This window comes from Corticium candelabrum, chromosome 8, assembly GCF_963422355.1.
Source record: "Corticium candelabrum chromosome 8, ooCorCand1.1, whole genome shotgun sequence".
NCBI classification, from domain to species: Eukaryota; Metazoa; Porifera; class Homoscleromorpha; order Homosclerophorida; family Plakinidae; genus Corticium; species Corticium candelabrum.
This window is the reverse complement of record NC_085092.1, coordinates 6,477,587-6,501,048: the sequence shown is the minus strand read 5'-3', so window position 1 is coordinate 6,501,048 and position 23,462 is coordinate 6,477,587. Positions and strand designations below refer to the sequence as shown.

Here is a 23,462-nt window from a genome sequence, read left to right as displayed (position 1 = left end):
TGTTGATTAACAAGCTGCTAACGGAAGACTGTAAGACCAGGCACAAGAGCTTGAGCATGGCTTGGGTGGACTACCAGAAAGCCTATGACAGCGTGCCACACAGTCGGTTGCTCCAATGCCTTCAGATGCATAACAGTAGTCCAGCCTTGTGCAGGTTCCTGTCATGTGTGATGAAGAGTTGGAGGACATCGATGGTGCTTTCTTGCGGGAACAGTACGATCAAGACAAGGCTTATGCAGATCAGGAGAGGTATTTTCCAAGGTGACTCACTTTCTCCACTTCTCTTCTGTATGGCTCTCAATCCTCTGAGTAAGGAGCTGAACAGAACCGGTTACGGTTACCGGATGACCACTGGGCATGGTCATACTGCCAAACGTCAGCTCATCAGTCATCTACTTTACATGGATGATCTGAAGCTGTATGGCAGAAAATCTGATCAGTTGGATGGGTTGGTGCACACGGTTCGTACCTTCTCTGATGACATCCAGATGAAGTTTGGTCTGGACAAATGTGCTGTTGCACACTTTGTCAACGGCAGGCTATCTGGACACAACTCTGGAGTGACGGCAGGAAAAACGGACACCATCAACTTTCTGGAACCGGGTCAAGTCTACAAGTACTTAGGTGTAGATAAGAGTAACGGTATTCAGCACAGCATGATGCGGAAGAGACTCCTTCGTGATTACTTGCGCAGAGTGAAGGTGGTTCTCCGGACTGAGTTGTATGGTCGGAACAAGATTCTAGCCATCAATGGGTTTGCACTACCGGTTCTCACTTACGGTTTTGGCGTCATTCATTGGGGGTGCACGGACCTGCAGCAGCTCGATCGACGGACCAGAAAGCTCCTCTCTATGCACGGTGTCCATCATCCTGCTGCAAACGTTGACCGACTGTACGCTTCTTGCAGTGATGGGGTATGGGGTTACAACAGATTGAGTCGACATATCAATCTTGTATTGTGAGGCTGAACTGTTACCTTGTTGACAGTTCTGATCCTTTCATACAGATGATACGGGAGTGTGACTCCGGAAAATCTTCACACTCGATCAAGCGCATGGCTTGTCGCTTTACTGCACAGCTGCAGAGGAGTCTTGCTTCGGACGACAAGTCGCAGAACTTACACAGGAATGCATCCATCTCGGTTGAAGGTGGCCTCAAGCGAGCGCCTGAAACAGATGCGAGACATTACCGTACGTGTTGCAGTTCTCTTCGTGTGCGGTCCTGGAGCGGGAAGCCTATGCACGGGCAGTATCGCCGTCTCACTGAGCAACCGCCTGTGGACATGAAAGAGACCTACGGATGGCTAAAGGCAGCGAATCTTCTTGCTGCAACTGAGGGACAGGTTGTTGCTGCTCAAGACCAAGCTCTTCGGACTCGGTACTATGAGCGCAAGATGCTACATCGTGATGTCAGTCCTACTTGCCGCATGTGCAGTGTAGGCCTGGAGACAGTCGACCACATTGTGGCAGGCTGTAGTGCTTTGGCACCGATGGACTACACTGATCGACACAATCAGGTGGCCTCCATCATTCACTGGGATGTTTGTCGCCATTTTGGGGTTCCAGTGGAGAGCAGATGGTACCGGCATCATCCTGATAGGCTTGTGGAGACGGATGACATTACTATGATGTGGGATACCACCATCCCCACTGCCAGGAAGATCAAAGCCAATCGTCCAGACATCTGTCTCAGAAATAGGAAAACAAACACTTGTCTTCTTATTGATATCAGCTGTCCTGCTGATGGCAACATTGGCAAGAAACATGCTGAGAAGTTGGCGAAGTACAGCGACTTGCGAGTGGAGATAAGCCGCATGTGGCATTGTCGAACACTGGTGATTCCGGTGGTCTTGGGAGCTTTGGGCACAGTGCACGCAGGTATTGCACGGTGGCTGGACATTATTCCAGGTCATCACAACCTGCAGCACTTACAGAAAACAGTGCTTCTGTGATCTACTCGGATCCTTCGTAAAGTCGTGTCTTCTTTCTAGACAGCCGTGATGGTCTAAGTACTTCTGAAGCAGGGTTTGCTTCCGGTACTTGTAATAGACTTTACAAACCAGACTGATCTGGTTGAGCACGACATAATAACCATTCAGTCTAAGAGCTTCTGAAGCAGGAAATAGACTTCACAACCCACACTGATCTGGTTGAGCACAACACATATTAATGATATATTTCTAACACGCTCTTTACGTGTCCTAATAAATTTGTCATAGTTAGCTAAGTCGACTTGTGGTGATACGCATAGCTTGTTTCATATTGATTGCATTATAATAGACAGTTTTCTTTGAATTTTGCTGGGTCGTGACTTAAAGAAAACTTTAATTAAGTCTCTGGTGCTGCAATTGCCGGGATCATTCGATCATAGTGGTTACGGGCATCTGTATGATAGAGATAAAACTTGATTCTTTGATGGTCCTGTCCTTCGTTGTGGGACTGCGTGTGAAGTAAATTAACAACAGGTTGAAAGACATGAAGTTGACGACTGGTTTCAGAAATTGCGGACACAACCACGTTTATATCAAGCATTGTGGCAATTGCTGCAATCTCTACATCCGTACCCCAGGTTCCTTGCTGTCCCATTTGTGAACGCACCAGATAGTCATTCATGGAGCCTATTCCAATGCAGTCAGAAATATAAGAATGTCGTGACATAAAGTTGACGATAGCCAAGCACACCACTATGTGGTTTCTCTCTGTTCCTGTTAATCCCTTTGATAAGGCACGAAAAAGACAATTTCCCTCGGGTCTCACTGCGTCTCTCATACGGGGAGAAATGTCTGTAGAAGACACTACATTATCTACTTCTGGTGATTGAGCTTTGTCAATGGGCCTTCGCTTTAGGCCAGAGTAGTTATGTAATATGACCAAGGCTCTTTGCTTCCATTCGGCTGAAGGGAAGCGTCCAGTCACGTGGACTTTTTCTGGCTCAACTGCTATAACTTTGACATCTGATTCGTCGGACTTTGCATTGGTCAAGGGTTGCACACTGGATCTCTTTGCAGCAGTGTTTAGAACAGCATCAAGGTTTTCTTTCTCTATTTCTTTTTTGCCGGCATATGTCAACAGGACGTTTGCTTTGTTTCTTTCTAGGAAAGGAAGCGGTGTTTGTTTTTTTGCATCTTTGCCAATCTAGGCTTCTTACAATTAGGCCTTTCACTCTGATCAGTGCATTCTGTAAAAGGTCGCTTTTTGGTGACAACAGAAAGAGAATAGGAAGGCAAGTCTGGTCTGTATAACGCGCAAAGTCGGTTAATGTCCCGGATAGACTTGGATCCAACCATGATTGATGAAACGTCAAAGGAAATCAAATGTACACCTGAAAGAGCTTTTACACGAGACAAAGCAACGTAAGTCATTCCCGGACAGAAAACTTGCTCGAAGAGGTCCATGATTGCGCAATCTAAGGAAAGGCCTTGACATTTATGCATAGTTATTGCGTACGCAAGGATTAATAAAAACTGTTGTCTGTATACATAAAAATTTCCCATCACCAGAAATCTACTTCGCACTTTGTCCACTTGATAATTCCTTACGCCATTATCAAACCAAACAGTTACCGCTCTTGCTCCTACTGTTGTAACTGTCACCGTTAACGAGACCTCTACCAGTGTCTATGTTCCTGCGTAACATGGCTCTAGTACCAACGGCAAGACTTAACAATGCCTCTAATCCAGCCGTCAAGTTGCAGTCATTATTAAGTTCCTGTAAGTCTTTTCCAGCTTTCTTGTTCCACTTGCAAGTTGTGCTAGTTTCGTCGATTTCATCTTTGCAAGCAAGATCGACACGTTGCGTCTTTAGGTCATGCGACATTTGACTGTTAAAGTCTTCACACGATTTTCTGGTGGGAAGAAGGCATACAGGAGAGCAGCCGATTTTCCAAAGATGTGTCAATGTGTCTTTGACTGAAGACTTAAAATAATTCTTTCTTTGAGCATGTCAATTGTGCTTTGAGAAGGACAACCACTTCGGATTTCGTCTAGCATAAACAGAAACTGAGGATCTGATTTCTGACGCTGATTTATTGTCAGTTTATCATAAACAACCGCGTCTTTCCAAATATTCACTGATATCATGCATCCTAGCTTGTACAAGACTGCTTTGGCATTGAGTCTCTCAAATACGTGGGATCCATTTACTGGAAGCAGTTGCAGGAGATCTCCTAAGAGTAAGATGTTGGTAGAGCCAAACCAATTGTCCGAACCAAACACTTCATCGAGGCGCAATATGTAAGTAGGCTAGATTTAGGTTAGACAGCATAGACACTTCGTCAATGATAATGAGTTTCAAGTCGCACGATTTTTCTCTCATAATTTTTATAGATTGCTTTGGAAGTCTCCAGTAGGTGGCTGTTTTTTCTTCGTGCTCAATTGGTAGCTGAAATAAGCGGGGAACTGTTACTCCACCAATGTTGAATGCCGCTAACCCTGTTGGAGCTGCAACACAACAGATAAGCGAGTTTGTTTTCTCGTTTCAAACATTGGCAACGTGATCTCTAATTAATTCGATAAGGAAAGATTTTCCAGTTCCTCCTATGCCGGTTACAAAAATTTGTAAGGGCTGGCTAGTCGAGCAATCGCACAACTTCGTTTCGTGTTGTTTCTGATGAAAAAGGTGGCTCGATACTCGATGGAACACCCTGGTTTGATCAGCGTTCAACATTGCTATGCGATCTTCAAGGCTTCTGTTGTTAAGATAAGTTTAATAGCTGTAAATCTTTAGCATCATCCATTGCAGCCTCTGCTTCTCCAACAATTTGAGGACCATCACAGACGTCTTTTTCTCATCATTCTCATTCGATGTTTGGCACTGTCAATTTCATTGACTTTGCCTAGAGATTTCAACATACGTTGGAGTTTGTCGTGATGGACTTACAAAATACTGTTGGCATTTGGCATTTTCTTAAAACGTTCTTTCCGCCTTTTGACGGTCAAGAAGTAATTTGCTCTCGTCTCTGAAGAGCAAAAACAACAGGAGCAATGAGTAGAAATAATCTTCTCTCTGACCTTCCTTGTTGGGATCAAACAGCTTGTGATTAATGAGTAGTGGCTTTGATCGCTTGCGGTATCCTTCTCTGTGCCTTTCATAGAATTGAACGAAGTCAAAAAGACACACGTCATTTAGGTGCTGAGGTCTGTTTTTTTGGGTAGCAAACGTCAGTTAAGCTGTTCTCAAATATCTCTGTGGACTTTGGATCTTGACCTTTGAGCTCTTGTAACTTTTTATGGTCCTTCAAACGTCTAGTTCTTTTGTGTGGCACTGAAACATCCATCCATTTTACGGTCTCTGACTTGCCACAAAAATGATCCCCAAGCAGTATATATATATATATATCAAAATAGCTTCGTATAAGCCACATTCCCGAGACCGCAAACTGCGAACGCCAAAGCTCCATAGTCGACTGTATATACTCTTGTTCGATCCCACTTCTTGCCAAAGATCTTGAAGGTTGCTTTTCTCTGCTTTCGTTACGTATCCTGTGTCGTACGTAGTGAGCATGTGCCAGAGAATTTTCCGCGATAGACTGAATGTCCATGTTCGCTTTCCATAGCAATAGCAATAACGGATTATAGTCATTGACACGCGTCTCTGTGTCAGCTTGAGGAAGCACATATATTTTGTCTCTTACTTTAAGACAGTCGTCAACTTGTCTCAGTAAAGCCGTCTTACTCACAACACGTGGACATCCGAAGCGACATCTTGTTATGTAAGAATTTTCAAACTTCCTCTTCCTCCGACAGTACTTGCTACACCTATGCATTTGGTATTTTGTAACAAGCCTGTGCAATTCAGGATTGCTTTTTCTTCTGGGATTCTACACGTTATTCATTTTTCTATCTTCTAGGTTATTACTCTGTCGTTGCTGTCTTCACCGATGATAGGCGCTTCGTTAATCCAGGGCACAGCATGATAGTGAGGTGCGCCACAAGCTTGGTATTCTTTCTTATAAAAGAAATGTGAGACGGACCCGAGAGCGTTGCCTTTTATGATAATCGTGTTGAAGAACGCATGAAAATTTCTGTGAAAACTTTCTAGACACAGAAATGGGATCTTCGCAGCACAGTCTGGTGATGGGATAAGTATCCTGGACGTTGTTCACTTTGCGAAGATAACTGCCGATTTCTTCAGACTTTCAGACTTCATTAATTCCAGAGCATTAACTGATCGTACACACCTCAGGGGTTGTCCCGCATGGTCGTTACGTACTTTCAAAGCTTTAAAAATAAGCCGCTCAGCTGCTACTCTGCAGGCAACATGTAAGACTTTTCTAGATAATAGTTTAGCAGCACCGACCTGGACAGTTTCAATAGCGCCACGCAGCTTCACTCTACCATCACCATTTGACAGCATTTTATTAGAGAGAGAGCTGTTGCAAACTGACGCCTCAAAGAAACATTAGGTACACGCAGAGCATACTTTTCCTTGCGTCGGATACAGATAGTGATGTGGTTGGATCTGTAGTAGTTCCTAGATGTGATTAACTTCCGAATGTTGCTAATAAAGTACGAATCTCGTCTCCTGACGAGACTTTGATTGCGTTTTTTGAAGTACGCTGCTCTTGACTTGGCAATTTTCATCATTGGTCTAGCCACATACAACAACTTTGAAGTTCTTCTCTTTGGCGAAGAATTAGATTCGTAGTTACATTTTGATGAATTCTTCTTGGCCTCAGGATTCGAGGCATAGTTGGACCTAGAAGCTGCCTTCTTAGTCTTAGAATTGGCTGCATAATGCAACTTTCTCTTCTTCAATGTGTCTTTTCTATTTGTTTGGTAATAGACTTTATTCGTCTTCTTTCTCAAACATTCTCTAGACGGCATAGTTTGAGAATGCTGTGCAGTGCAATACAGGTATAAATTTACAATTCGTTTGTATCTAGATAAAAATTTTGGACAAAATTTTAAAACATTCTCTGGTGAACAATGTCCTGCCGTCTGCATGCATGCATGCTAATTGCATGGTATTGTAAAGCTATGGTTGTGGTTTCAACGCTATTCTATTTCGACAAGCGACACAACACCCTATAGCAGTACGTCGATTTCACTCACTCAACGGTTCACGTGTTTCAGCGACAGCCCATACCGGCCTGTTCGGCAACCGATGATACTGTAGGTAGTTGCAACAGTTTCTTAGGTTTTCGCATATTTTTAGAGCACCGAGACAAAGACCGACAGTTCTTTCTTACACTTATTTGTCATATTGAATGAATAATAATAATCGATGTGGCTCTACAGTAAACCCAATAATGTAAAGGAAATTAAGTTTTATAAAGAAATTTAAAATTTAGCAACTACATGACAGAATACCAGAGGTCCATTTTAATTTTGTCCAATTGCAAGACTGTACTGATAGGAAATTTGTTATGACTCACGTACGTGTTCAATTGCTTTACTGGTAAAACACTCGAGAAGGATAAACGTATTAGATAGAAGAAGCAAACTCAAATCCTAGGGAAATACAGCAGCTGTTGTTAGATTCGGCTAAAAAGTATGAAAAGTCCTTTGACTCACGTGCTGAAACAAACGCTCAAAAGGCGTGTTAGACAATCGCTGCTAGCAAATGTGTGATGATTGATACACTCAATTGCTAAGGAATACAGCTAGCTGTTGTGTTATCCACCCAAAGTATGAATGTCCTTTGACTCACGTGTTGAAACAAACGCTCAGAAGCGTGCACGTGTTAGAGCGCTAGCCAACCAAACCACTAAAGATCTTAGAGGTATAGCATGCACTAGCAAATTACTAGAGCAAATGCCAACCACTAGTTAAAAGAACCTCTGCGCAATTTGCCTAGACAATTACTAAAGGTCGCGTAGCAATACTTTCTGTCACGGACAATTTGCGCGGGAGCTCTGATGATAGCTAGAGCTGTAGTCCAGACCAATGCTTGCATCTACTTCTACATTCTACCGAACGCAGTCTAGCTGTTACCTCTGTGCGTGTATAATCTACAATAATTGTATCATTCGAAAGCGCAATTAACATGCTTTACAAATGTGTATGAATGTAATTTTTACTTCTCTAGTGTGGCTACAGTTGCGTATAATAGGTAAGCGACTACTTTCCTGCGCGCGCGCTAGACAATTAGTCTAATTAACTTACATTGTAAATGTTGGGTCCCGTATAAATTGCACGTAAGTACTTGTCATTTTTACTCCTGTGTGCGACGTAGATCGCAAACAATTTCGGACTAGACCTGACAATGGCAAACATGATCGAATTACACGGTTCTGGTGGTAGACTCTTTCATAAACTCTTTGGGCATAGTCGACTGTAGCCTCGAAGTTCCAGCTCGTCTCCCAAAAGAAATGGGAGACGGTCTTTTTAGATCAACTTCTGATCACACCGAGTTCGGAAGTAGGCGTAATTACCTAAATGGCAGGGTTGTGACAGTCAAAACACCTCTTTAGATAATAGCGCTGTGCCACCCCATGTGACACTAGGAGATAATTACTACATTTTAGAGGTGTGTTCAAACAAGGTGGTGGTAATCAACTGCGATGGCGGCAAATCTGCAGCGGTCTGCTGTTCGGGATGAATTGAATCAATTTCGACGCCTTTGCCAGAAGCCGTGCATGTCATTACAGAACTCTCGACGTTCATTGGCCGCCACTTTTAGTGGCGGCAGCTTGCTGATTGGCTGACTCGGGTCACTTCCGAACTCGGTGTTTATCAGAAGTTGACCCAGACCGTCTCCCATTCTTTTGGGAGACGGTCTGGGATTTCGAGGCTAAGTTGATTGGCGCTTCGTACACATTGTCTCTGGTAGCCTCGACCTCCCAGACCCGTGTAGCGCCGATTCAAAATCTGGTCTGGGATGGTACCGCCTCTTCTCAATATATTGCGGTTGGTCCTAGGATCAGTAGATTAGTGTTCAGTTTCATAAATGCATACCTTTCCAATTACCGCCGTAATACAAGAACGACGAAGACATGTCGCGCTAGAACGTCGTGTCGCATCCTGCTGCGCGGGTACCTTTGTGTTTACAGTGGCTACGGTTTTATCATTTGTGTGTTAGTAGGAAACGCGAACGGGACGTTAGGAAACACTTTCTTTTACTAGTGGTACCGCGGCCGCGATCGACATGTGTCTGATCGATGATCGCCGTGAATCCGCTGTGAGCAGCTGCTAGTCGCGCGTGGAGCCGCGAATTCGCGATGAAAATTTGCGATGCGCGCATCCATTATGACTCGATCGTCCAGATTCGATGTGACTTGCCGCGAAATCGCGACAAAACTTCGCCGTGAATTCTCTGCAAGACTTAGGTCTAGTAGACGTGATCACGAAGTCGTTGAGCATGCAGCTGGCTGGCTATGTGGCTGGTAATGCCAGAAGTTAGCCAGTCATTCGATTATTTATCGGTTATCTAATTTCATTAGTACCTAATCAAAAGCAGTTAGTAATCAGAAATTAGTAATCACTAATTTAATTAGCAATCAAAGCCCAAGAAACAATACACATTACTAAGGAAGAAGGCATTTAGTTTACAACATGAAAGCACCCATAATTGCCATCAGCTCCCACACACACAGGCTCATAGGTTGTGGGGCATCATTTGGGTAAAGAAACTGGGCAGAGAAATAGTGCTCTAGCAATGAATTGAAAGGCAAAAAACGTGTTATATGCATGTGAACCACCTATTTCTCGTTTAGTTGTTTGTTTAATGTGTTTGTTTCCTGCAGGATAGCACTACCTATATCAGCTACTGCAAACTTCTTGACTGCCGAACAGATTAACAATTATATTACAGACAGTAGATTTCAGGGAGTCTTCAGCTACTCTGTTAGTTAGATTGTTTTGTGCTATTAATGCAAACTATCAATCTGTAGAATGTTTATTACTGCGTTTTATTGCTGTGTGTTAACTAGTAAATGTTCGTGTAACATTGTGTCTAATAGGCGAGCGAAGGCATTTTAGTCGCGTATTAAGCAATGGTTGCTCAGTAATTTCTGTGCAACGTTGTTTTCGGCTTCGTAACTGTCGGACTGTGTGCTCGTGCAGAGGAAACATGAGAAGCGTTGTCATTGCGCATGCACTATTGACACGTGACTGCCTGAGTGAACGCTAGTTACCTCACTATTGGGGAGTCGCCCCCTCAAAGGATTCAGTTTTTAGCGCACGTGTCGCCAAGTCAAAATTGCATTTATCTGGCACCGTTGTTTTGCCGATCCGTCTGTAAATCCATATGACAATTGCTGACGCACGAATGTACCGCGAATTCAATCGACACGACAAGAGAGAGGCTCGCTTCGCTCGCCGATTAATGCTAATTATAGTTTATTTCAAACAAAACAACAATTTGAAGTGTTAGCTCTACCTGTAATTGACGGTTTCAGTCACACGTCTTTTACGCCTTGTAAATACGTCTTTTACTACAGCAGCCGCTGGAAACCGATCACTACAATAGAATTTCATCTAAAAGAACGTATTTACAAGGACGTACCACTGTATCCACGTCAGTATACTGGTGGTTACCAGACCCTTTCTTTCGCGAAAGGGGCGTGACTAGCGAGATCTGCTGCTACCGATCATTATCAGAACTGGCTCTGCTACTGATACGACTTTTGGCCAGTCAGAAAGGGACTAAAGCAAGATCTAAACAATTCTATCGTTGCTTGCGGTTGCTACAATTGAAGCAAGGAGAAGCCTTATAGTACATTGTTAATGGCATTGTCCCAACATTCCTACATTTAACTTAATTTTAACTTAATTAATTAATGTATGCAAATGTACAAATTGTTATTTTTTCTAGACTGCTTCAGAGCTTCTGATTTGGTCGAGATGGAAGAAGAAGAAGAAGAAAGACACTCAGAACAATCAGAAAATGAAGGTGGAATGCCATGTAGACGTTTAATTTGATGCATCCCCACTGTACAAATTAATATAAATCCTGAATTTTATTTACTTATTTTTCTATTTATATGCAGTTTTAGACAGAGCTTCTGATTTGGGAAGGCCAATGAGGTTCAGTAATCACAGTACTATCCAAGGTGGAAGATTTATCCAGCCTTTTCTGACGAACTAAACAAAGACATTGAAGAAGAGACAGCACGTATACTGAGGATATGATATTCTTACTTTTATAAATTCATAGGGGATAGGGTGACGGCCCTTGTGTAATTTCTTTACATGCCGGGCCCAGGACTGCTGCCCCTGGCAGACAAACCTGCATTCGATGCAGGTGCATCTTCTTTGTAATCCATGTCTTCTCTGAAGACGGAGAATTCTTACGGCGTATGCCTCTGGTTTATTCTATGTGAAATTTGCCAACTGCATGTACCAAATTTATTTGATGTATCTTCATCATCTGTTTGTCCTGCAACACAAACAATGGATCTCTTGAGTGACATTGCAATACCCCAGTACACATACAAGTTTGGAAAAGGGAACTCTTTTTGACGGGGGTGGCCGCCTCTTCCTTCTTCTCATTGTCCAGGACAACGCGTGCATCTGCAGAGATATAGAATAACGTATCCAGTCAGTCTAGAAGTCGGACGCAGAACAACAGTGCTTTCTTATACTCACATGATGTCCCGCACCAAACACTTCCTTCGCGTTTGAGTGTTGCAACAATTAATGTGCAATAACACGAGTAACAAGATACTTTCGTATAACAAAGACACATTGCTGTCGCTATAAATCTCATACTAACAACATGTAGTACCTGTTCCTCCTGTTGGTAGTCCTCATTGCCACTGCTTCCATCCTCGTCAGACAGCTCATTTAGATCCTTAATATCTGGGTTATTTTCAATCTCATTTAATGCTTCCAGAAAACTCTTCCTCTTCGATGGCTTGTTGTATTTAGTCTTATGATCTTCAAATGAAAACAAATTCTTGTGTGACAAGAACCCGCTACCAAAATACAAAAATTGCAATTAATTAACTACCAACTGCTAGCCTCATGACCAGGCTTGCTGTGTTGAGACTCGAATACTCAAGAGCTGAAAGTGCAGTGAGACTGGTCACGAGGCTAATCAACTGCTACATGTCACTAAAAGCATACAATAGTAACAAACAAGCACTGAATGACTGCAGTCTATTATCTCAGACTGACAAACTTTACAAACTTGACAAACTAGCCCTGAAACTAGAATACAATGTATGGAAAGATTACAGTCGACCAATCATCATTTGCTAAATAGATCAGGTGACAAACTAATTTGTCACGTGACGTAGGGTCTCTATGACGACTACATTCCGTGATACCACCCCGTTGCGGACCACCGAAAGCGAAGGAACGCCTAGTGTCGAGGCTAGTACAGTCGAATGGTGGTGAAAGGTTTTCATTTGGTGACGGTCGTCGTCCTATCATATCTTTCTTACCGCACTACAGCAGAGTGTGACGAAACCTACTGTTGTCGTCCAACGGGGTCTGTTAGTATTTGACTGTTTCCAGTCGTGTGAGTCTGCAATACGGCGTTACTTGCCCGTGGACCGTCTCGGAGCAGAACTACGAGTGCCGCATCCAGACGGACGGCGTCTGCAGAACGGCCATTTCCCGGGTTCATCTATGAAATCTCCAAGACGGAAGAGAGTATGGTTATCAAAGACGTACGGGACCGCCGCTGTGACTTGCATCTCAAGTGCACGTCTGGTGCATGCGTAGGGAACGATAATTGGGCAGGTGAATACCGAGTGAGCAGTGCTAAACGTTCCACTTCCTGTCATGTCATAACGCCCCCTGATTCACTTTTCTCTAACAGATGTAATTTGTAAAGCTCTAGAGTACAGTACTCGTCTTTTGGCCCTCATGAAATTTGAGAGAATGTTAATTATTCTTTATTTGCATCTAATTAGAGTGGGAGTTGCCTAGAGGGCGTGTCGTTACCACCCGCTCATGAATGTGTGATTTGGGGTCTTCACCCCTACTGGGCACCCACCAACCCGGCAGGTGAGTCCAGCCGGGTACATGTTTCTGTGCAGTCCACACGGTGATCAATGACTGATGACCCATCGGCCGAGATTACAGCATCACGATCGACCCCAGCTCAGAGACAGAACACACAAAGACAAGTTTCTGTCGTTCTAGTCCCGCTGGCAACAGAACTTGTCTTTGTTTGTTTCTCACTTTGTGTAGTTGTTCTATGTGAGACTTTGACTTGTTTAAGTCGTAGGGGAGTTTCTGTAAAAACGGTGGGTTTCAGGTTGCATGTTTCATGCGTTGTAACATTTTCGAGTAACAGCTCTTCCGGCTGTACTTCCCTCATGCTTGCTGAACTCGTAGCCAGCTCTGTTGCAACTGCTTTAATTCTTCCGAACAACCGAGCAAGCTTGTCAATAAAACGACTTTCCAAAGTTATATACACATTCTCCAGTACACTGAACAACACATGGTCACTGGATTGACCCACACTGACAGCTCCATAGACCACTATATGTGGTGGTCTAAGTGTTACCACCAGGCTGGAGAAACTCTCCATTGAACAACCCTCCTTGAATTGGCAGAAATATTGCATGTGCAATCTGGCGAGGTGATCTTGGCAACGACGTTTACTGGTGGGTGCATGCGCAGAATCTACTAAGCCATCAATGTAACGACACATTATTATTATTAATGGAGTTTAACGTTTCAGTTAGCGACGCATGCGTGTGGCGGTCTGCAGCCCTGAAACTAGAATACAATGTATGGAAAGATGCATCCCTCCAATACAATTGTCAGGAATATTTCTCTAACACCTACTCCAAGCCTAGTCTCGCGTAGCCAAACCCCTCCCCTTTTTATATCTACCGGCGGGGAAGGGTTTGGTGAAATTGCACACAAGCAGTGGTGCCAGGCATACGCCCACGTCTTTCCAACTAGTAATTAGATGAAGGTTAAGCTGACAGGTGATAATTACTGGAAACATTCTTCTCTGTTGTCGACGAGAAATCACTTGTTGGAAGGCTTACAACAATCAATGGACAGACTTTACGATAGTATGGTATTGTTCTTGGTATAGGGCGTTTAGTTAGCTACGAATTCACGCAAACTGCGCGCTAACCTCTGCATAATTAATTATTTCGACCTGCCGTGCCATCGCCTCCATCTCTTCCCGCAATCCTTGAATTTGCTGATCTAGCCTAGGAAACGAAGCAAGCTACGTTCGGCAATGTATCACAAACAGGCTCGATCCAGCTGCTTCTATCTAATCGGCTGGTCCACAAAAGAATGTCCGACTAGCTTACACTTAGCCGCGTCCCCAGACTCACGTGAACCTAGCAGTGTCCGGTTCCCGTATAACACTTTCCGCGCCTACTTTCACACACTTACTTTACTAAGTGTCACCCCACGTCATTGTCTTGGCACCCCACGTGACTACATAGAACTCACGTGACTACATAGAACTCACGTCACAAATTCAATTAGCTTATATCTATCTAATGTGTGACCCAGCAGATTGTGTATCACGTCCAAGCTTCCGAACAGCGCATGGTGACTCTCCACGGTGGGTTAAGCCTGGTTCACAATATGACGCCGACGCTGAGTGGAGCGTCAAACTTCAAAGAAACCGCCTCGACGACGGCGGCATCCTTTGATGTTGACGCCGACGTCGACGCTGGAATAGGATTCATTTCTATTGTCGACGTCGGCGTCAATATTGTGATCCAAATCTCAAGACGACTTCAGCATGTGGAAAGGTGAGTGTATTCCTAGCTAGGTTATTGTCCTACTCGCGTAGAATGGCGAGCCTGCCAAGTCTAGTTACAGCGATCTGGACTGCGCGTGTAGTTCACTCGTTGTTTCGTCGCACATCCGCTATCTGCACGGCCCTTGCTAGTGCACAGACTCTAATGGCCGGTAGGGCGCGCAATGGCAACAAGAGACACATTGACATGGAATTGCAGTCCGCTCTCCGTGTTTTTCAATTATGATGACTTTCGGGAGAGTAAACTTGAAGTCTCCAGGGCCATTCTAGGGGGAAAAGACATCTTTGTCCGGACAAACAACGAGTGAAGCCGACATCACTCTAAATGACGTCATAGCAATGGACAATACGTTTTTACAACGTCGACGCGCTAAAACTGCAAAGACTCCTCACTGACCTCTCACATTTGATGTGTTCCGTAGAAAAACACTTTACATTTTCCCGTTCTTCTATATCGTTGCACCTAAACAGACACAGTGAGAGAAAACGATCACAGAAACGCACGAAGAGAACTTCACTCTAGCTGGCCAATGCCGGTAGCCTCGCATCTTTGCCCAAACTAGATCATCAGGGAAACGTTCTGTGCTGTTCGCTGCGCGAATTTTTTTTGGGGCCCACTTTCTTTAGTACCCGGATAAACGTCCCGTATACGCTGTATTCTGCACGTGCCATAAGCACGTCCTTCACGTGCCGGCTTTACGTATCCGCGCCAAATCCAGTCAAAGTGCGTTTAGTCCCGCCTGTTTCTTTCGCGCTCTTTTCGATTTCGCGACATGTTTGCCAAGTTTTCGAGCTCTTTTCTTACGACATTCAAGGGCAGGTTAGACAGTGAAGCCGTACTTATGCACACGTACATGAGACTCAATCTGCACTCCATCACGTGCCTACTTCTTTTTCAATGCATCTAGGTCCGCTAGACACCTAAACAGGCAAGATTGTACGAGACTGACCTTTCCCAAAGTGAGTCCAGAGAAGGGCCAGCTCATCACTGTGCCCAAAGCCACTCACTTTAGCGACCCACACAGTAGCCCAATGATGTCCAGTGAGTCTGCCTGCAGAAATCTGGCTGGAAGAATCAATGAGCAGGCTGGAGACAACACTCAAGCCGGTGCATTCCTATTTGGCGTATTCAATCTTGAAGGAATTAGAGAGTTCCAAGCAATACATGAAGCCAAATCCATTGCCTCCCAGGTATATGTACGTGAATTTTACTAATTAACCGGATTTCGCTAAAACACACTTGAAGCAGTATGCAAGAGTTACTAAATGCAACATTGTACACACACAACTACAAACTGGTTGTTATTTGACTTGCTACTCAGTACTGATATGCCACAGATTGTTATCAGTGCTCAGTATACACTAGCTTATTATACATGTGGTGTGTGTGTGTGTGTGTGTGTGTGTGTGTGTGTGTGTGTGTGTGTGTGTGTGTGTGTGTGTGTGTATGTGTGTGTCTGTGTCTGTGTCTGTGTATTTATATTATTATATCCAACCGGTAATGACTATAACTGGTTAGAATTGAATTCTACAGCATCGTAAACTGGTAAACAAATGTCACAGCTGTTGCACTAGCAGCTTGAATAGTGGCATGATTTTGCTGGACACTACTTTGACATGCCATTCATTGATCCAACCTTCCAAATATATGCAATCTTCTTCACATGTCCTACCCACAATGCAAAATATTAAGCATAGCATTTCTTCAGTAAAATTTTTCATTTAATTAATCAATTAATTAAAAGACTGTACAGTACATGAACTGGTTACTTGTACAGTGTAATGACATGGACCACACTCGCTGAACCATTGATTTTCAAGGGACCAATATATATGGACATTTGTTGCTGTCCAGAACACCACAGAAAAGTATAGCTGCACCATTTTTGCAGCACTGGCTGTTAAAGGCAAAACAATCATACACGCCTGCACTGGAACATGTACAAAAACCATTTTTTGCTAAAGTTTCACTGATAAAACAGTTTTACTTATTCTCCAATAACTGATAATCTAGACCAATACAAGCCGATACCGATCGATACACGTAGCCAATCCAATATTTCACGATTATCTGTAATATTGACAACTTAATTAGTTAACATTGAGTCATATTTGTGGTATCGTAGGTCTTGTACCCTGCCACAAGAAATAAACTCATTCCAAAATTACAGAGACAAATTGCAGTCCTCTCTCAAGTGAAAGTGTTCCTAGAATGAGATCTCTTCTTTAGCTTCAAATTCATCACGAGGTGACCCTCACACGCCAACCATACCTCTACACATGCACATCCTCATTCTGTATTATTGGCTGCAACCAAACCATGTATCGTATACATGTAAAGTATATGTAAAGAATGTAAAGCATACTTCACTTTTCCAACATTTATTAATACTTAATTTTAAAGATTGAGAAATTTTTTTGAATAATCTGAGGTGTGTTGGGTTTGATAGTTTATGCAACATGTAAAATTATACCTAAAATCATATTTGTCTGTAAATTTACAGTTTGATAATGATTTCTACAGCCTACATTGATTGATTTATACAGTCTATTTATAGATAGTCAATATGATCTTATACGGCCAGTCAATATTGATTGATATACACAGTCAATATTGGTTGATATAGTAAGACTATTACTGCTCGCTCCTTCATTTTAGTTCTCGTTTGAATTCCTTGTTATCTACAAGCAGTGCATTCCAAATAATTTCACTGGTTGCATCATGGGGTTTTATCCATAAAAAGTCTATGTCCACACTAAAGAACAAGGTCACCAAAATAATCCATGTTTCCACATATACATACGTCTTGCTGCTTCTTGACTAACTTGAAATAGAGAATGCCAGTCTTCGAAACAAGGTTAAGCTCAACACTATTGCTAATGTATATATCAATCAATATTTACTGTACAGTATACATCAATCAATATTGCCTGTGTACAATAATATTGACTATATATAAATTGGCGGTATAAATCAATCAATGTAGGCTGTATAAATCATTATCAAACTGCAAATTAACAGACAAATGATTGAAACTAAATTTTAGATGTTGAATTAATTAACTATCAAACCCAGCACACCAGCACACCAGCACACCAGCACACGTCAAACTATTCTAAAAATTTCTCTAAATTCTTTAAATTAAATATTAAGCAAATGTTGAGAATATCAATCTTGCTAAGTGAATCCTTGCCCAAAATCTATTTATTTATTTGAAACGTACCAAGAATTTTTTCAACTGCTGCTCTAAAACTCAATTGCTATACTCAATTCCTGATTTATGTGGTTAGCAGACCATTCCCATGCCAAACTGCACGCAGAAGAAGATGCTCCTAAAGCACATGTCAGATGTCATCCCTTCCTTTACAACTCCAACTGACACAAGAGACAAGTTCTCATTACTGATAGTTAGCCAAGCAACACACAAGAGTGATTCTCACGGAAATTTGGCGTCTCTGTGTCCTGTGCTTGAACCAAGTTGGTAGAAGCACGAACAGACGGTCTGACAGCAACTGAAACAAAATACAAAATGTAGATCTTTACTGTGGAGGGATGGAGGGATTGTACAGGATTAGTGTCTTCTTTCATTCATGAATCTGTCAGCCAATCAACTGTCTGTCTGTCTGTCTGTCCATCAGTCTGTTTGTATCTCCATCTCTTTGTCTGTCCTCTGTCTGTCTGTCCATTGTTTGTCCATCTTTCTGTCTGTTTGTCTACTTGTCTGTCCATTGTCTGTCTGTCTGTATGTCCATCTGTCTGTCTGTCTGTTTGTCTACTTGTCTGTCCATTGTCTGTCTGTCTGTAAGTCTGCCCATTGTCTGTTCGTCGGTCTGTTTGTCTGTTCATCTGTCTGTATGTATGTATGTCCATCTCTCTGTCTGTCCTTCTCTCCATCTGTCTGTCTGTCCATTGTCTATCCATCCATCCAAACATCTATAGATAAGTGCTATTTTGTCCGTCCCGTCCGTACGTGGAAGTTGCATCATGGTGTACAGACAGGTAGTAGAGTCAGGACAGGGTGGAGGCTAGTCACTTTGATTCTCCATCTGTCTGTCTGTCTGTCTGTCTGTCCATCTGCCTGTCTGTGTGTCTATCCATCTGTCTGTCTGTGTGCCTGTCTATCTCTCTGTCTGTGAGTCTCTCCATCTGTCTGTATGAGTCTGTCCGTCTGTGTGTCTGTCTGTCTGTCTGTACATCTGTGTGTCTGTCCATCTGTCTGTCAATCCATCTGTCTGTGACAGTGTCAGTCTATCCGTTTGTCTGCTTATCCATCACTCTATCAGCAAACACGTGCTACACGATCCATTCACTACAATCTGTACCCAATGCTGCTGCTTTGTCCTCCACAACAGCCGACTTCTCATCCTTCACGTTCTCCACTCCTCATTGCTGTTGATCCCCATCGGCTGTCACACCTCCCAGTCCCTCCTTGACTTCATTCACCAATTTCACACTCACAGCAGTTGAAGTGGTTATCGGTTGTTGAACAGCAAAGGCATTAGATTACTGGGAGTCAACTTTGACAATTCAAATGAGAAAGAATCTAGACAATCAACACAATTCCCACACGATCAAAACACACACACACACACACACACACACACACACACACACACACACACACACACACACACACACATACACAGACAAACAGAAAGACAGACAGACAGACAGACAGACAGACACCGATAAACACTATTTACATGATCTAGTTGCAAGAGGGTAACACTTCTAGAATTTCTAAATCAATGAACATAATGCTGAAGGTCTTTGTCATATAAGAAAGTCCTCTACTCTACATTGTTCATGACAGACACACACACACACACACACACACACACACACACACACACACACACACACACACACACACACACATACACACACACACACACACACACACACACTCACACAACTCCTTCTGTCAGTAGGTATGTGATGCCGAAGCGTATACAAAAGATAAAGAGACAGCACAGTCTGTCCGTCAGTATTCAGAAGAACAGCAAAAATGCTTGACAGACTTTATTATAAACTTTATACCTAGAAGCATGTTTACTATAGATATACAATGTAAGGTATAGATTACGTGTAAGCCCATGCAATGTTCCTAAAGAGCTAAAAAGTTAATCTATGTCTACGTGACTATACGTACCGTAGTCTAGCTACTAGTAGTTTGCATATTTTAATAGATTGCTAGCTGTATTACGTGTCCACCAGTTTGAAGAGGTCTCTGCTTGAACAGCTGAAAGTTGGAACAGCTCCTTTTGCGATGCAAGTGCACTGACGCAGATTTCTGCTGAATTATGAACTAAGAAAAATAAGTTATCACAACGTAAGGTAGACGAAACGTCTAGCCTACCTGCTATAGCTACTTTGTGCGCATGTGCTTTGATGGTCCCCGAGTTCGAAAATTACGACGCAGCTACTGCTTCAGCAACGTCAATGGTGTGGCGTCGCAAGGTGCGCAGTAGTCAACGAACGTAAACAACAATACAACCATGTCACGTTCCTTCTGCCCTGGATGACTCTGGCCAAGCTCCAGGTGGATTGTTGCGCTGGCCCCAAGACTCCACATAGCGCATGGAGACCCTGTCTCTAGAGGCAGGGGGAGCTATCTCCGCAACTGACCTCAAGTTCGACGTTGAAAGACGTGGAGGGCTTAACATTTGTCAATTTGTGTGTGTGTGTGTGTGTGTGTGTGTGTGTGTGTGTGTGTGTGTGTGTGTGTGTGTGTGTGTGTGTGTGTGTGTGTGTGTGTGTGTGTGTGTGTGTGTGTGTGTGTGTGTGTGTGTGTGTGTGTGTGTGTGTGTTGTTTGTTGAGATGTCTCGTTAGGTTTTGGAGAGGAATGTACAATCATCATGATCACACTGTGCTGCCTCGGCAATCAACGGAATCTTGTCTTGCAAGCATCGTACGGGAAACAGAGAATTGGCGGAAAGAGAAATCAATCCTAGAACAGGTTAATACATACAATACAGACAGAATCATGGAATAATAGAATAATATATCAACAGACAAGCAGACAGACAAACAGAAACAGAAGTGTATTGCAATACAAGAGTAACAGAATTTAAATTTCAGTAACCATATGTGCCTCATGTGTTGTTATTACTTAGAAAATTAAGGCACTGAAAAAGCGTCTTGGCTATGTTGATCATGAAGCAGACGATTCATCCATTTCCGATATGAAAGGAAGAGAAGACAAGAGCATGGATGGTATGGACATAGCAATGGCTGACATTGACCAGTCAACGTCTGTCGTGGACGATGAAGATCTAGATTATCATCCTGTTGAGTCACTAGAAGGTGAAGATAAAGGTGGAGATGAAACGAGTGCTATAACTAATGAGGAGATATCGGATGAAGCATAGCTTGCAATTGTATGTGTCAAGAATGTATTAGAGCAACGAATTCAAGTTGGACAGATGACTGTCAGTGAGTCATTGTGATATATATGTGATTATTATTAGGCTGTTAGTCACATGACAGTAATCACCAAGTGTGTATATGACAATACAGTATTTTGGTCTGACCAAACGTGCGTATTTGTTTTATGTACTTCAACTCTTTGGACAACTAGGAATACTCTAATACTCATTTACGTTGCATCTTGGAATGGTTGGCTTGCTATTACTACTAAATCTAAACTTAAATCATCATGTTATTGGATTACTCTGTATTATACCAGTTTACAGAAGGTTTCAAAATGACAGCACTGGCTCTTTTGTTTTGATCAAACTGTAGTTACTCTTCTAACGAACCATTAAATGTTTGATCTTGAATGGCGTGAAAGTCAACAGGAAAGCCTTTGCAAGGTTAAACTGCAACTGTAGTTAGATTCTAGTGTGCTATCTGGCCCATTTTATCCAGGGTTGATTTAGATTGAGTAGCAAGCATTTGTTTGGAATAATTTTTTGGAATGGTTAGAATACACAAATACAAAGCATTCCAGAATTTATCTGAAGCTGCAGAGCAGTAATAACTTGTATCTTTTTCGTTTCCAGTCTCCTTGCTACCCTTTTTCTTACCAAAGTTGCAATTGACTGTACACGTTTGAACTACAGTCTTATGTGTTTGGAAGTTACATACTACATTATCAATTAGCTAATCTCTAACTGCAACATAATTGGCTTATTTGTTTAGTTTGTCTTAACAGTGGAATCACATTTATAATTTGGTTGTGAAGACATGCATACAGCGCGGTTACAGCATTTTAAAGTATTATATAAAGCACTGGGATATGTAAGTAGGTTATCAAATTTTAAGTCATACTATAGTTATGTCTCAGTCAGCTATTTGTGACAGCAATGTGTGTAGTTAATTAAATTATTTTAGTATGAGTAATGTATTTGCTAGAATGTCAATGATACAGAAAGCTGTATGTGCCGAGTGGAGTGAGTGAAGAAGTCGTGAATGGCAGTGCTAAGTTTAGGAGTCGAGAGAGAGTACGAGCATTGTCATATTACCACCAGAGATACATGTGATGGATATGGTTGACATTGGATGGTGTGAGTCTGTCTATTTACTTAATTTTTTGCTTATTTGTTTGTTTGTTTATTTGTGTGTTTATTTGTTTGTTTGTTTATCTGTTTGTTTGTTTATCTGTTTGTTTGTCTGTTAGATGAAGCTTTGATTAAGGTGATAAAGGGAGGAAGTGATTTTAATGTGGCTGCCATTGTCTAGTTGACAAGTAGCCAACTCGGTTACAGGTAAGTACACTAAATGAGCTTCAACTGTCAATCTGCTTGTAGAATAAATATTTAATATTTGTGGTTAACAAAAGGCAGTAAGGGACTTGAAAGTACTAACAGGCACAAACTTTTGTAGCAAGTCTTTTCGGATTTGTGATAAAAAGGTTTGACAATTCAATAGAGGGGCTCCCTCTGAGAAATAACTTTTTATAATTTTAAATTTTAGGTCAGAAACGGTCACATTAAGCGGATAACTGACAATGACATTCAGTCTTTTGTATTGGAAATTATGGGAACAAATGTCAGTTAACGATAAATTGTTGTGCAGGAAATTTCTGTGATGAAAGAATTTGTGATGAGTGAATTTGTGATGAGTGAATTTGTGATGAGTGAATATGTTCTTACAGACACGAAACTTTAGCACAAGGCTTGACTTTAGCGTTTAATTAAGATTTTAAGGGTTTAAGACTTGACCAAAATCAAGTACGGTATTGCAATGTATTTTGTTCTAATTCATAATTGTCTTTCTAGTCTAACTTGTCTGACTTTACACGGAGGGCATATGGGACAAACTACATTGAAACTCTTCGAGTCCAACTTGATGCCAACTGTCGTATTCGTAGAGTATATTTCTCTGATCGTCTCTACTCTGAAGATGAACTGCCTGCAGAATTCAAGCTTTTTCTGCCGGTCTCTCAAGCAGCAGAGCAGAAGTGACATCAAGAAACTCTAGAGATTCTCCATTCTATATCATAAACAATAGAGAGAAAAGAAAGATAGCCTAGAGTGTATTGTTGACAACAGTATCTATGTTTGGGATCACTAAGTAGAGAGGCTAAGTGGCTTTCGCTAGAGTAGCAGTCTCTGCTACTAGAAGTAGTTGTCATGAGTGTGACACATTTGTGTAACATAAGAATGACACACATTGATGCTTTCACAACAAATAATGACTCGTGTGCATTATGGATACAAAATTAATTAAAATAAATGTTTATTGAATGTTGATGTCAAATATTAATTAAATAGCTGACCACTCGCTGAACATTGAAAATAATAAAAATTTTATTAAGTTAACTCATGACATCCACAGTACAGCCCCTTGCTCTTGAACATCTTCCTACGTCGCTGCAAAATTTTAT

The 23,462-nt window shown here is 42.2% G+C and overlaps 2 protein-coding genes and 1 long non-coding RNA gene across 6 annotated transcripts; 1 reads left to right on the top strand and 2 right to left on the bottom strand.

The window, feature by feature from the left end:
* Positions 1-10,600: 10,600 nt before the first annotated feature.
* On the bottom strand, positions 10,601-15,302 carry LOC134182968 (lens epithelium-derived growth factor-like). The gene is made up of 7 exons (XM_062650411.1): positions 15,261-15,302; positions 15,149-15,189; positions 15,028-15,093; positions 11,667-11,856; positions 11,375-11,452; positions 11,081-11,318; positions 10,601-11,023 (listed from the first exon to the last, which is right to left on the bottom strand). Exons 1-6 carry the CDS (start codon positions 15,300-15,302, stop codon positions 11,250-11,252), a joined length of 486 nt encoding a protein of 161 aa, XP_062506395.1. The 3' UTR covers positions 10,601-11,023; positions 11,081-11,249.
* A 573-nt stretch (positions 15,303-15,875) lies between these two features.
* On the bottom strand, positions 15,876-20,113 carry LOC134183714 (uncharacterized). Of its 2 annotated transcripts, none has more exons than XR_009970534.1 (6): positions 19,991-20,113; positions 19,838-19,939; positions 18,954-19,174; positions 18,072-18,143; positions 17,855-18,006; positions 15,876-16,299 (listed from the first exon to the last, which is right to left on the bottom strand). It is a non-coding gene; the product is annotated as an uncharacterized LOC134183714 (long non-coding RNA). The 2 variants fall into 2 exon arrangements; XR_009970535.1 differs by having other exon boundaries at positions 19,846-19,939.
* A 259-nt stretch (positions 20,114-20,372) lies between these two features.
* On the top strand, positions 20,373-23,253 carry LOC134183713 (uncharacterized). 3 transcript variants are annotated; one of them, XR_009970533.1, is made up of 4 exons: positions 20,373-20,591; positions 20,749-22,112; positions 22,254-22,341; positions 22,855-23,253. XR_009970533.1 is itself a non-coding variant. In XM_062651307.1 (3 exons), exons 1-2 carry the CDS (start codon positions 20,478-20,480, stop codon positions 21,001-21,003), a joined length of 369 nt encoding a protein of 122 aa, XP_062507291.1. In that variant the 5' UTR covers positions 20,373-20,477; the 3' UTR covers positions 21,004-22,112; positions 22,254-22,406. The 3 variants fall into 3 exon arrangements, 2 of the variants coding, with proteins under 2 accessions (XP_062507291.1, XP_062507292.1); XM_062651307.1 differs by lacking the exon at positions 22,855-23,253 and having other exon boundaries at positions 22,254-22,406; XM_062651308.1 differs by lacking the exon at positions 22,855-23,253 and having other exon boundaries at positions 20,749-22,140; positions 22,254-22,406.
* The last annotated feature ends 209 nt before the right edge of the window (positions 23,254-23,462 follow it).